Source organism: Lipophrys pholis, assembly GCF_963383615.2.
Source record: "Lipophrys pholis genome assembly, chromosome: 17".
NCBI lineage: Eukaryota > Metazoa > Chordata > Actinopteri > Blenniiformes > Blenniidae > Lipophrys > Lipophrys pholis.
This window is the reverse complement of record NC_137643.1, coordinates 2,598,828-2,613,370: the sequence shown is the minus strand read 5'-3', so window position 1 is coordinate 2,613,370 and position 14,543 is coordinate 2,598,828. Positions and strand designations below refer to the sequence as shown.

At 43.9% G+C, this 14,543-nt stretch overlaps 2 protein-coding genes across 3 annotated transcripts; both read right to left on the bottom strand.

The window, feature by feature from the left end:
• Positions 1 to 1,633: 1,633 nt before the first annotated feature.
• On the bottom strand, positions 1,634 to 8,352 carry LOC308122440 (histone-lysine N-methyltransferase EHMT2-like). Of its 2 annotated transcripts, XM_080484235.1 has the most exons (11): positions 8,242 to 8,352; positions 7,085 to 7,189; positions 6,121 to 6,275; positions 5,471 to 5,638; positions 5,069 to 5,213; positions 4,893 to 4,970; positions 3,934 to 4,049; positions 3,407 to 3,493; positions 3,236 to 3,314; positions 2,900 to 3,075; positions 1,634 to 2,342 (listed from the first exon to the last, which is right to left on the bottom strand). In XM_080484235.1, the coding sequence occupies exons 4-11, from the start codon at positions 5,602 to 5,604 to the stop codon at positions 2,162 to 2,164; spliced, it is 996 nt and encodes a 331-aa protein (XP_080340361.1). In that variant the 5' UTR covers positions 5,605 to 5,638; positions 6,121 to 6,275; positions 7,085 to 7,189; positions 8,242 to 8,352; the 3' UTR covers positions 1,634 to 2,161. The 2 variants fall into 2 exon arrangements, with proteins under 2 accessions (XP_080340361.1, XP_080340362.1); XM_080484236.1 differs by lacking the exon at positions 8,242 to 8,352 and having other exon boundaries at positions 7,085 to 7,236.
• On the bottom strand, positions 8,273 to 13,070 carry LOC308122439 (double-strand-break repair protein rad21 homolog A-like; the record flags this gene model as incomplete). The annotated part of the gene is made up of 13 exons (XM_080484234.1): positions 12,873 to 13,070; positions 12,608 to 12,737; positions 12,418 to 12,517; positions 11,923 to 12,029; positions 11,572 to 11,781; positions 11,353 to 11,475; positions 11,102 to 11,230; positions 10,490 to 10,713; positions 10,259 to 10,415; positions 9,739 to 9,884; positions 9,420 to 9,602; positions 8,752 to 8,835; positions 8,273 to 8,464 (listed from the first exon to the last, which is right to left on the bottom strand). The coding sequence occupies exons 1-13, from the start codon at positions 13,014 to 13,016 to the stop codon at positions 8,273 to 8,275; spliced, it is 1,929 nt and encodes a 642-aa protein (XP_080340360.1). The 5' UTR covers positions 13,017 to 13,070.
• Positions 13,071 to 14,543: the final 1,473 nt, after the last annotated feature.

The following is a 14,543-nucleotide window of genomic DNA, read 5'->3' as shown; positions in this document are numbered from 1 at the left end:
GTCAGATTTATGAATTTATTCTCATAATTCAAATCTCAGAGTGGAGAGGTCACCGTTGCGGGTCCCCGGCTATGACCCTTGACCCCAATCAGCTCCCCAGAGACCCATAATAATTTTATCCCAGAATAGGATGAGTCAAACGGGGATTAATAAAGTATGATTAGTTAGTGTTTGTTTTTTAGTTTTGAGGTCTATTTATGTGGAACAACTCATTGTGAGCAATAACTAATTCCACAATCAGTTATCCTCACCAATTTGTTTGTTTCCGAAAGGTAAAGTTTTCATCTTTACTTTAACGTTTTATGGAAAACACGGTCCAATACTCATAAATACACACTGTGTGGGGGATGAATTCATCTTGAATTTCTAATTGTACCAGACTATCATTCCAGCTTTAAAGTCAGACGAAATGTTTTTTTTAAATACTCCTCTTCAATACTTCTCTTATCGTGTAAACCACAAAACTCATGGATATTTCCTCTGCAAAACACTAAAAAACATGCTTTATTCATTCATGACAATTTTATTAATCCCCTTTTAGAGAATTTCTTCCATCCTTCAGGTTACACACAGCATCCTCGCAAACTATCCCATTCAATGTAGTTCTCAAACTTAAGATATTTCATTAAGTTGAAACTATTCTAAATGCTGCAAATTGATTTGTCTATTACAATATCAGGGAACATATAGCCCAAACTTTTACAACTCTCCTATCCATGATAGAAAATAGACTTTTCTGCTCAAATATTATCATTTGAGGAAAGACTTAAACGTCCTTACATCAAAAACAAAAGGACGTTTTTCCAATTATGCTGCAAAATAGTAAATTTATAGCTCTGAAAAAGCAGCGACCTGTCCCCTCTTCTGTTAAGGTAAATATCCTGCATGAGTGTAATTCTAGGCAGAAATCAGACGTAATTTGAGGGAATAATAGCTATGATTTTGAACCATGTAAGAATAAAAACAGATGCATGTATTGCGCTTCATAACTATAGTATTTAAGTCTTTGGCATTTATAATGATCCGCCTTTTTAAAAAGTAATACATTTGTACTTTGACGTGTCACCCTTAAACAGGCTCGATAACAAATCAGGATAAGCACAAAACATGCAAATTTGAGGCACTTACTTCAAGTCACGATGAAAAGCTCACCAACACTGTTTTTTAGTCGCAAGTTGACTCAACATCTGCTTTAAAATATTATGTACTCACTGTCAGTACACACTAAACCCTCGTGTTTTTCCAATTGCATTCACATCTCTCAAAAACAAAAAAACCTTTTATCATGTAAACAGGCCAATAGCCTGTCACAAAACAGGTACTGCAACATTCACAATACCACCAAGGTAACCAGTTTAACCAGTTTGCAGTAATCTGTAAATTGCCCTTCCCGTAATTTATATATGGAAATTATGGCAGAGAGAGGCATGTTTGATCAGTGAGGTCTCCTCACTGCCCGCCTCGAATGCCCCCTGTTGATCAAACTACAGCAGCTACAATATAACACCACATCTGTCAAGAGAAAACAAACGACACACAAAGAATAAACTTTTTAAAAGCATTTGACGACAGGAAAGCTGCACTAGATCTGATATCAAAACTCATAATTGAATGAACACCAGAAGCCACAGATCAACTCACGAGTTATTTTATTACACTACATGTGAAAACAAAGAAATATGTATAAAAAAATAAAGAAGATGAAGCTAAAACCATCATCCAATAACAACACTATCCTTCAAGTCCTTGGAGAGTCCTGCGCTCGCTGACTCATGACTGTTTGTTGGCACAACAGAGAATGTGTCAAATGGATATATGCAAGACCGGTACTTGATGGCACGCTCCTAATGCACAGAGTTTATGCGGAAAGGCATAAGAATATGGTGGGATACAGTAACATTACTGTATGAGGACAATCACAAGACCAGCCTACACTGAGAAAACTGTTAGGTTAAGGCTCATGTCCTCTATCAGAGTGGAAATGATAAAGTAACTTATCAGTTGGCAGTTGTTGGGAATATAGACGACGTCTCAAGTAAACAAAATCAGCACCTTAGATGAGCAAGTGAACTAGATCCCCTTCTCCTCGTCTTGACTTCCTGTTGTTGCGTGTGCATGTGAAACTGAGGAGGCTGACCCAAATGTCCCATGGGTGAGGTTTTCAGGAGTTTCCCAGCATGGCCATCCCACAGTCAGCTCCCGAGTCGGGGCAGGCCTCCAGCCGAGCCAGCCTGCTCTGCTCCAAGGCGATGGCCTCCGCCGAATGCTTGCATTTCTCTGATCCACACTGACAGGTGAAATACTTGCTCTTTATGTCCCAAAACCGGTCTCCGTAGTCGAACCTGAAGACGGACAGAAGATGAGACACAAAGTACAACACACCTGTAAACAAAGTGCATCTCAGTAACTACAATAATTCATTCAAGCAGTGAATTGTCCATATATCTCAGATTATTGACATCTCAGGCCTTCATGACTTCATCTCATCAATCATTGTAAATATATATATTTTTTATTCAGAGGCCATAATTACCAAATAGAAAATGTAAGAAAGACTTTAATCTTTTAGTTTATATGTTATGAGAGAAAACTTAACATGATACCATAATGTGCTGCCCCTGTGTCAGATGAAGAACAACTTCCCTCTCGTCTGTCCGTTCAGTTAATGTTTTGTTTTTTTAATTAAGTAGTTTGTGTCCCTTTTCAAACAAAACAATTTAAGAATTACCATTCGCCAAGAAATCTTAATGCTGGAAATTGTGATTGTGTGTCTTTTTGAGCTGTTTAATGCTTTTTGTTTCAGTTTTTTTATTAAATGTTCTAATAAAAGGAATGTAACCGTGGTAATTCAGTGGGAACGTTTTGAAGACTAAAGGTTTAAAGCCTGTGATGGTCTCACCCCAGCTCCTGCCCACTGAGGATGTCTCTGGAGCTGAAGAAAGCGATGCGGGGGAATCGGAGGTCCTGATGCAGCATGAACACGCGTACTGGGATGAGGTTCGGGTCACACAGGTGGTTGATGAAGCGGCTGATGTTGCCATAGTAACGGGCGTCGATGCAGTACACCTCTCCGTCCTACACAGGAAGTGAAAGAGACGGATTCAGATGAACTGGGCACAGCAGAGAGAGGCGACAGCTGAAAACCACTGCTTCGGTTCATGATCAAACTCTTCACCAGCCCAGCCGTTCTGGCGCCAGGGCGAGTGTGTCTGTTTTATCATCACATCTATTTCACCTTGTTGTCCAAGTCAAACAGGTAGGAGTCGTCTTCTCTGACGTCTGCCTCTGCATCAGAGATCAGCTCGCCAACATATCTGTGTAAAGGAGGAAAGGAAGACGTCAAACCGTTCACATGAGCGCAGCTTAATACTGGACAGGTTTTTTGGGTTGTTGTTTTTTTTCTTACTCGCAGATGAAGCTTCCCTGAGGGATGTCCTGCAGAGCTCGGACTCCCCAGCCCATCTTGTCTGTCCTGTAGAGCTGCAGACGAACTCTGCCGGGGAGTGAGGGGAAATCATGACAAGTCAAAAACATTTCACCGTCTCCCTCTCGCGTTCTCTTTTCTTTTCTCTCTCTAGCCTCTTCTCTGCCACTCAGAATGTTTAGCTGCACAATTAAGACACACCACAGAGCAAAAAATCAATGAACAATTAAAGACGATGCAGGGAGGTAGAATTAATAGAACTTAGTATGACAGAACAAAAACGGAGAAACGTAGAATAATAAAAGTAATAAATTACAAGTTAAAATGTTTGATTGCAGCAAGAAAAAAACTATAATAACAGATTTCACTTGAGACGAGGGAAAGTGATTATGTGATGAGTACAATGATGTTAGAATCGTAGTGCTTGTACTATTTGTATTGCTATTTGATCCCATTGGGCTCATGCAGCTGCTGTTGGTAGAAAACCACACGTCATGTGACACACGTACTTGATGCCTGCCTGGACGACCCGGTTCTTGCACGATCGATAACAAGAACACGCCATGTTGCACTCAAATATTAGTGGAGGCTCAATTTTGTTGAATTCTTGAAGCAGCCGCTGATCCTGACAACAAAAAAAACCAATATGAGAATAACATCATCTCTTTGGTGAACATTTAATTCTGGTCTTTGGCTTCACTGTTCCCTTAAAAGGAACAGTGGAAAAGAGAGAACCTGTTTTCAATTAGTTTGATATGGCTGGTTGTACAGGAGACATATTATTGCTATAAGTGTCTGACCACCCTTTACAGGCAGAGAAAGGCAGGACATTTGTGTAAATAACAAAACACTTCTGCTTTAAATGTTGCATAAATTGACATGAACGGATGCGTTCTGCTCCTTTCGCCTTTAGAAAAGCACCTCTTACTGAAGGTTACTGCGAATATCACCTGATGCATGTTTTAAATTTGTAATCTAATAAAATACGACCCATAAAAAAAATGACAACGGACATATAAGGCTGGGGTACCTTTAGCATTTTTTTTTTCTTTCTTCAATGTGCAAAATGCTGTATACTCGACCATGAGAGATGAATAGAATCTCGGATGTCTCAACAACATATTTGACCACTTGCAGGAAATCCTGTGAGGAATATAACCCATTTATGTGAATTATGAATCATAAAATAAATAGGATTTCGGTCCGTTTTTAATGTCTCCTACAGATTTTATGATTCAAAAATAAAACTTAATGGGAATATCTTTTAAATTTTGTGACATTAAATCTTCTGTGGTGAAAATGGACCCCTTTAGAAAATCCCTAGACTTGAAACGTTAATACTTTCAAGTCTAGTAATGACAATGAATAAAGTAATGACTCTAACCAGCAAATGATCTGTATCTGTCTTTTTCCCCCAGCAGGTTTATCTGAGTAACATTGATGGCGTGGCTTTTGAGAAGCTCGTTACCTTGTCATACCAGCAGCGGATGCTGAGCTGTCCACACAGACAGTTACTGGATGAACAGTCGTCCGTGCAGCTGCAGTGCTGAAGACAAGAAGAAGAGAAGAAAAAGCTCCAGCTGCTCTTTCTTTCCTCAAAAAAATCTTTTCTTTGCATGAAAAGTGAAGCCACAATGACATTACCTGTAAGTGTGTGATATTTCGATCTATGTTCATCGCTGAAGTTTCACAGTTCTCTGAAACGTATTTGTAGTCTGAAGGACAGCCCTCGTCGTCCACGGCGTTCACACAGGGAATTGGCACGTTCTCGTAACCCTGAGCGATGTCACTAAGAACAACAGAGTTGCATCAGGGAGAAGATCAAACAACAGAAATGTAAAAAGTGAAGAAAACGTGTTCATACATGATTAATTAGTTTAATTGTATTTCAGCATATCGTGCTGGACAACTCGCTTGTGCCTGATATGGAAAACAGCTGTTTAGTTTTCAGACCATCAGAGCAATTTTATTCACCTTCATCTGATCACGATGGTACTTAGACAAGTTTTATCTAATATTTATAACGTCCTAAGATACTAAACCCACCTGCAGATGATTCTCTCTGTCCGGAGCATGCGATTGGTTATTCCCCGGCGCAGCTTCCTGTTGATCTGAAGTGACACCCACACTGGAGTGTCGGCCCGGGCCAGGGAGAGCGGTGTGTCTCCCTCCCTGTTCATGACGTCTATATCTGCCCCTCTGGACAAAAACAACCTGCAGACAGGAGACAGGGAGGCAAAACACATGTTGAAACTAATCGGATCCGTCATTGTTGAAGTGAACTGTTACCCATGTAGTTCGGGAGGGGCGGCGGGGGGCAAGAACTATTGTGATTGAAAGGCAACCTGTGACACAGGAAGTACCAGCTGAGGCACAGTAAGAACACTTCATGTACACAGAAGTGATAAAAACTTTTTTCCAGGCTTTTCCCTCCATGTATATTTAAGTGTTTTGTGTTTATTCAGATGGCTGGTAGATCAGCTCCTTGTCTTTACTTTAGTTTGTGTGTGTGTGTGTGTGTGTGTGTGTGTGGGGGGGGGGGGGGGGGGGGGTTGGGCAGGTTAAGGGCAGATGCCCTCCTCCATCACTGATTCAGTATCCTTGGTTGATGTTTTTGACTATTTTTATTTGAGATGCTGCTTCTAACTTTTCTTTACACGACTTCAACGTGGCTGTTGTTTGTGATATCGACTTACGTGACGCACTCCAGGTAGCCCTCTCTGGCGGCGATGTGCAGCGGCGTGTCTCCGTGTACGTTCACTGAGGCGAGGGAGCAGCCGGCGTTCAGCACCAGCTCGGCGATATCCACGTTACCGGCGTACGCCGCCCAGTGGAGACACACATTCAGCTCCTGAGGAGGAGAAAGAAATGATGTTCAAAAACCTGTGAGCGTGTTGTTGCTTTGCATCAACGATCACGTACGAACAATAAATTCTACAAACAAATTAAGTTAACGTCAGTTGTGACACTGAAAATAGCTGATAGAATACAATTAACTGTGAACAAACTATACGAACTGTTGAGTTATGATGGATAAATTAAAGTTAGAAACTTAAATTGATTTAAAATGCGGATTTGAAAATCTCTTTATTCTATTATGATTTTGAATTATGTGTCTGAATATTTAATCCAAAGTGATTTTTCTCATTTAATTTTGTCATCAGTGCTTTCTCTCCCATTAAGGTTAAAACTATTTCTGTTCTCTTTTCCTTCTTTAGTTGCCATTCCACACCTGGCCTCTTTACTGTAATTCTTCTTTAATTCGGCTGAGTGGTGCAACTTCCTCAAATCCTTTAGAAATACCATATTTCGGTTTGTTCTCTTGATTCACTTCCTCTAGCATTAGTAAGTTGTTTCTTGTAATTGTATTTAATGTTTTGTTTTGCACACTGTTCAGATGTTTCAGTTCCTAGGTAATGAACACCACAAGTAGAGAAACAACTTGCCTCTTCTCTGGTGGTTGAACTTTGACTCAGGTGAAGAACTCAAATACTGTACATGTTCATCTCACTCAGGATTATTGTTGAAAAAGTTCATTGTTTTGATAGTTATTTCTACTCACATAAGCGTTTACTTTATGAAATCAAAGCAAATGTATCTGGACATTGATGTCTGGGTTAAATTATGAAAACTGGTTTCATCCCGTGTCTCTTCACTGACCTTATCGTTGATGGTGACGTCGGCGCCGCGGTTCAGCAGCGATTTGATCACGTCCACATGTTTGTGCTCCGCGGCCCAGATGATCGGCGTCCAGCCGCCGCTGTCCTGTAACGCGGCGAAAGAAAGACTTCAAACTGACGTTCGAGAACAACAACATCCTCCGACAGACAGATATGATGAACTTTAAACCAGCTGATGATTTGCACTCTTGGGAAATATTTCACACCAGCATGCAGAACAGATTCACTCTAATGTGTCTCTAGTCTCACTCTTATCGCAGGCTTCGTTTCTTTGCTTCGTCATGCTTCATGCAAACTGCATCAGAACGGATTTGGGTCCAATTTTTTATCGTAAAAAAAAATAATCCTGACAATTGGTTTCTGATTGGAGACGCGAGCGCAGCGCTTGTAAGAACAATACGATTTTTATTAAATTTTTTTCCTAAAGTGCTGCAATACAGTCTTGTATTCATTAAACCGCAGAGTCCACAACTCATACCTGCGCAAACTCTTTTTAAAACAATCTGGATACAGGCGCATTCTCCGTCCGGTGGAGAAGAGTGGATGGAGTGACAAACCCACGGCTGTAAACTAAATCTTCACTTTGGTAACACTGAGCGGCGAGAGACAGCAGCTCCAAACAACCAGATGCTGCGACGGAGCGTCTTCCACCAGCCACTTCAACGACAATGTCCAGCCTGTGTCCACATGGTGGTTCGTTTTTCCTTTCCGTGTTGCTAATGGCTGCTGCCGCTGGGCTTTGGGGAAGAACGTGGAAACTCTACATAGACCTGGCGAACCACTGCGGCGCCGCGCTGATCCTCCTCAGAGCTCAGAGTTGTGGCTCTGCAGGCCTGTCAGAGCTGCTTCCAGCCAGAAACCAAAGGCTGTGTGGACACGGGCTTTTATACATAAAGTGCATGAATTTTTCTATAAAGTCTAAAATAAATAAATAAATAAAATAGGCAGAGAATGAGGGAAGAACGAGGCCTAAAAGACATTTCATTAAAAAAAACATAACTCGGTATTAAAGTGGATATTGTTTGGAGTTGCGATCTTCTTTACGAAGCCAAGTCACCTTTCTTCCCCCCCTCACACTGCCCGACACGAAAGCACCACATGATTCAGGTGAATAACTGTTAAGATGAGCAGACCGGCCTGACGGCGGAGCTTCCTCGGAGCGCTTCTCTCAGATGATGTGGAAGCGAGGGCCGGGCGTGGCTACGATGTCGCTGTACGGCTCCTCCTGGACCAGCTCCACCGCCTGCTGCTTCTTCAGCACCAGGAAGCTGTAAAACTTGGCCGCCGCCTGCTTTCGGTTGTTGTTCCTGCAGAGATCCAGCAGGCTGACCGACTGGGCGCCTGTTTTGGCCATCACCCTCTGTTGGGGGGGAGACAGGCAGTCAGGACGGGGAGATCTGATTGGTCGTGGTGGGTTTTGATCTGAAAACTTGTGTTGGACTCATCAAAGATGGCGGAGACATTGGTTCTTCTACTGGTGAAAGTAGTTAGTGTTTCACTGCACGTCTCACTATTACATAAGACGTTAGAAAACATCCATTTCTCCAACAACCACAAACATCCGCCACTAAACAACGTGAAACAGTAAATTCAATAAATACAACTGAACTTTTGTAAGTTCAGAAACTGTAAACTTCACTTCAGTACCTGGAGGCCATGAAGCATCTGCTGGGTTCTTTTGTTCCACCTCCTCTCCTCCTGGTCCTGATCTCCTCCCTGCACCTCCTCCTCCTGACACACATACACACACACACACACACACACATGCACACGCATACGCATACACACACACAAACACACATGCACACGCATACGCATACACACACACACACACACACACACACACACACACACACACACACACACACACACACACACACACACACACACACACACGCGCGCACACACACACACCAGTGTTTCTATGAATGTGCACATATAGAAAACATAGACATACATGTGTAGATTTCTATATGTGCAATGACATTTAAAAATGTTTTGCCTTTAATGTCTCAAATCACCTGTATGGCAATTTGAATTGCATTTAGTCTCTTTATAAAAACATAAATAAATATTTACTTTGCTCTGTTATGTTTGCTCTGTTGTATTTTTGTTGTTATAATAATTTCATTTGTGCCCACATGTCCGAAATAAACTTTTAAATTCAATAAAAAAAAAAATTCTAAACTAATTTTATATAGAGAGAGAGAGAGAGAGAGAGAGAGAGAGAGAGAGAGAGAGAGAGAGATGTATAGATGATGGATGTATCTGTGTCAATGAGTCATGGAGAAGCAGTGTGTGGATCTCCGTCTCACCTCGTCGTCAGAGTCGTCGTCGTTCTTCTTCTTGTCCTTGTCCACCAGCAGGTCCAAATCAATCAGCTGGCTGATGTTGGTGGTGCTTTCCTCCGGAGGCAGATCCACGCTGGCTGTCTCCAGCTGCTGGGACGCAGCAGATACCTCAGACTCCTGCTGCTGCAGCTGGTCCAAGGCTCCCATCTGGAGGGCGGGAGGTCAGAGGTCACAGCAGTACAGTTCAGTGGCTACAGCCAATCAGAAAGGTGGATAAATGAAAATCATGAAAGCATTACAACATGATTCTGGTGTCGGTCAGTGGCAGGAGGGCTGTACTCACGGGCAGAGCCGGCTCCGTGTCCTGCGCTTTGCGTTTTAAGCTCCTCTGGGAGGAAGGAGGCGGCATGGCGGCCTCGTCCAGCGTCGTCCTGCTCCCCTCCACAGCCGACGTCTGCAGAACGCTGGCCTCCTCCATGATGGTCTGGTCTGGAAGACAATCCTCACACGATTCCTGTCATCGTGTACTCGCTTTGTTTCTGAACTCTTCAAAAGGGTTTATTGGGGAATCTGAACCGGGTTTGGTGTTCGAATGCAGAAAAACTGTTAATTAATTAATTAATGAAGCTTAACACCAAGTGGGTTGTTTTCACTGTGAATTAGAACAATTTGTCATCTCATCATGCATGCTGCCTGTTTTTCACTATTCTTCTCTCTTGCATTTGTACGTTTGCATCTTATCAGCCCTGCAAAGGTCAGTCAATCAACACAGGAGGAATAAAACTTCACCTTAAAGCCATTTCACTAAAGTAAACTCACACTTTGTGTGACGTGAATCTACACACACAGATCCATTCTCTCACCCATGATGTCTTTCTGTTGCTGTCCGGCGGTTTCCTCTCTGGGCACCTCCGGGTTCTCCAGATCCTTCAGGAACTCATCCAGACTGTCGGCCTCTCCGCCCTTCCTCCTCTTCCTCAGCTCGTCGGGTACCAGCGGCGTGAGGCATCTTGTAAACATCTGCACACGAGAAGAAATGAGGGCGTGACGAGAGCACGAGTGGCCGCGTGGAACTGCGTCCGTTGAAAACTCACCTTCAGCAGCCGGGCGTTCCACAGGGGCTGAGCCGGGAGGGAGAAGAGCTTCTCCACGCCCCCGGTCTCCTTCCACATCATCAGCTTCTTGGTGGGAGGAGCCAGATCCAACGTGGTGACGATGTCCGAGTAGTCGGAGAGCTGCGCCCGGATGGTTTTACTATCCAGCTCCTTCACGCTGTCCACAATCAGCTTCCTCTTACGCTTCGCCTTGGTTTCCTTCACTGCAACGAGCACGAAACATCAGGAACCAGTCAGAGGATAATAATTATAATTATTATTCTTATTATTAATCTTCAGGAAAATATAAATGTTTGGTCCAAAACAGTAAATGTTGAGCTTCAGATGTCATGACGGTTTTGATCATTGTATTCTGGTTTGATGTTTTATGTTTGGCCAAACTTTCATTCCTTTCTAAACTAAGTTTTCCCTCTTGTATATTTGTTCTATTTCAGATTTATTTCTTTTTCTAATGATGAAAGTTTCTTCGCTCCAAAGCCAGTCAGAAGATCGTCCTCCTGAAGTTGAGACCGATGTTCAGACTAAAGTTAGAAGACGCTGCGTTGAGCGGGATGAGAAAACGAGCCGTTGGGAAACAGGAAAAGCAGCTGCCTGTGATGTCGATGGGCTCCAGAGCGAAGGTTTCCTCCTCGTTGTGAACCAGGTTGGTTTGTTCTGCCTGGTCGGCCATGGTGGGCAGAGGCTCTGTCGGACCGGAATCCGGGCTGTCCGGGGCTCCGGCTAACGCCACACAGTGAGGAAAACATTAATGTTTAACATTAATAACAGCTCGGTCAGTCTTCTGCATTATAGACAACAATGAGTCTGCGCCACACTGTGGAGCCCGGCTGAGTGCGGCTGACCTGAGAGGGCATCGAAGTCGTCCTCGTCGTCTCCGTGGTCCTGAGGCATCATGACGCTCTGTGTGATGGCAGGAGGGTCGTCGAAGATGCCGCCTCCATCCTCGTTACTCAGCAGCTTGTCCACTGCACATTACATGAGTAGGATTGACGTGTCGTGTTTCATTTCTCGGGTTCTAAAAACAAAAACGTTTGACGGTGTGCGACACCGCCAGATCTTACCCAGCATTCCTCCCTCGTGGCTCTCCATGGGGTTGTCTCCGAAGTCGTCCTTGTACTGGTCGTCGTACTCCAGATGGTTGGACTTGTCGGCCATCGGGTTAGCTCCGCCCTCCGCCTCCAGCAGCAGGTTGGAGGCTGACGCTCCCATGATCTCCACCTCGAAGGCGCTCTCCTCTCGCATCATCTCCCGGTCGTCCATTCCAAAGTCAGCTGCGCCAGACAACATAATGAAATATACTGTGACATGGCAAAGCTGAGGCTAATGAGTAAAATGGTTATTCAAACTGTTTCAAATGACCCCAAAAATATATAGAATAATATGGTCAAATAAAGAGAAGTGAAGACGCTCACCAAAGTCATTGTCCTGCAGCAGGTTGAGGTTTCCCACCTCCTCTCTCATGGTGATCTCCTCCACTCTGCTCTGGTTCAAGTTGAACTGCTGAGCCACGTCAATGTCGCTGCACAAAAGACACAGAAGCACCGTCAGGAATTCTGAATTTACCAGCAGCCTGAAAGCCCATTTGTTGCCTTTCCGTGGGATCGGTGCGGCGACCTTTCAGGGATTCTTAAAATTAGAATGGGTTAAACGTGCAGTCAGAGGACAAGCGTGGATGACATTATGAATATGAAAATAGTGTGTGTATCAACCATGGCCTGAAGTGTTCCTGGAGTTGAAATATTCTTTCTACCTCAACCACGTGGGCTATGACTCCTCTCCTTGCTAAAAAAAACAATATCTAAAGCAGCAAGTCGTAGTGGCTTTATATTTTGCCGACTGGAAATAAACAAACAAAAAAGAAGTATTTTCCTGCTGGAATTTCCCCGTCAGGAATAAACAGGACTCACTCCAAGTCTGGCAGCGGTTGGTCAAAGTCGTGGAACTCCTCCGGTAGGGTGATGGCATTGTACGCCGCCTCTCTGTTCTCCTCTGGAAGATCCACCACACCTAAAACGTCACACAGACAGAGCATGAGCCTCTCCACCGACTCTTCCCAACCGCTTCAGGGAATCCAATGACTGATTTAGTGTTTCCAACCTGGTCGAAACGCCATCTTGATCTTGATGAAGGCCTCGTTACAATCTGCCAGCAGGTACTTGGCCTTTCTGTGGTAGATCCTCACCACCCCCAGCAGGAGATGACCCGACGTCCTTAAAGCCATTTTCACCTGAATCAAATGAAATCACAAGGCGATGATTCAATACAAAGCCATCCTCTTGAACCGTTGGCATCCCATGTACAGTTCAACAAACACAACAAGCTGTTTTAAAGCCGTTAGGAGCGAGCAGTGAAAGGAAATGACCTTTGGTGAGATGATGCTCTCCACGCTGCTCTCCAGATTGCACTCAAACACGTGTGCCTTGGTCAGCTTCTTGTCCCAGTGGGCCGCCAGCCAGATTTTGGCCAGCGGCCCTCGTTTGCTAAGGACAAAGTGGGCATAAAACATCGTCTCGGCGCCTCCTCACCACCAGGGAAAGGGGGAAGGGGGGAGGCGTCGGGCCTGGAGGGGAAAAACAAAACAAAACAGGACAAAGACAAAAACACAGAATTGAAATCAGGACTCAGATGTAGTAAAACAGAGCGTAACAGATCCGCTCATTGTCGTGTGGGAGCTTTCATGATGCAGATGTTTGTCTAGTTAATACCAGCAGGAGGCAAATTGATTGAGAATTCTCTAAACCATGGCTCGGTATGGCAACAGTCCAAGTTCTTCTCCTCTTCTTTTGTGTTTAACGACAGGAAGCATCCATAAAGTTGCATTACCGCCATCTGCTGGTTCTGTCTGTCTACATCGTTTCCCACTGCTCTCTTTGTCCCTGATGATTTTTTTCCTCTCTCTCTTATCAGCAGCTTTTCCCTCCCTGATGACTGACACCTTTGGCTGAGATGCCTTGTTGATGCTCGAAGTTACAGGTGAATGGATGAACTGGTTGGACGAGTCACAAAGAAGATCAATATTGATCTATAGCTGAAAAATGACGACAGTTCCGAAGGCAGATGAGGTCAAATCCTGGACTAATAAAGTTTATCTAATATTTGGAGCCAGTGAGTGAATGTTACTCTGACCGAGACACACACACACACACACACACACACGCACACACACACGGGGGTCGAACCCGCGACCTTCCAATTGAAACATGACCACTATATCACCTGCGCAGAGAGAACATGCAAACTGCAGATTTTATAGCAATTTTCATGCTAAATGTTATTCCTGCACTCAATGACTTGTTTTATTTATATAAATGTTAACGCACATCCTGTTTTCTTTGTTACTCCTGGTGTCTGCTTATTTACATTAGGTGTGAAGGTGAGGTGTTAATCGGAGCATTTATGTATCAGGTGCACATTTATTCTACATATATATATATATATCCATAAAAAGAAAAAAGAAGATGTCGTTGCAGGACTTTAAAATGCAATGCACGCGCCTATGTTATCTTCTCTAAACAGAAAGGAGTCGTTTGCCATGGCAACAGGGCGAGCTCGTTCCCTTTAGCGCGGTTTTTCATGACGCTCGCGCCGCAGTGAGCTTCATGACGCTCCGGGCAGACAGGTGACAGTGGCTAACGATTAGCCGCTGTCAATCCCTCTAAAGCCCGCGTGTCTCTGCATCCCTGATGTACCGAGCACCACCTTCACATAGACCGGGAAAGACTCACCGCCGAGCCGCGTTCTGTGCTCCTCTGCCGGTGTCGCTGCTGCTGCTGCAGCTGCTCGATGTTTTCCTCCTCCTCCTCCTCCTCCTCCCTCCCTTTTTCACTAAAACAAACAAGATGGCGTCCCCTGTCTCCCTCCTCCAAAGATGCTCCACTGTCACCACATCCTAAACTCTACCTCCACATCCTCATCCTCAGCCCATCACACTCTGCCTCAAACGATTTAAAGTGCCCAAAACAACTTGGGAAAAAAAGAGAAAACTGTTCAAATGGCTAAGACAACTAGTAAAGATATAAAGCAAATATATACA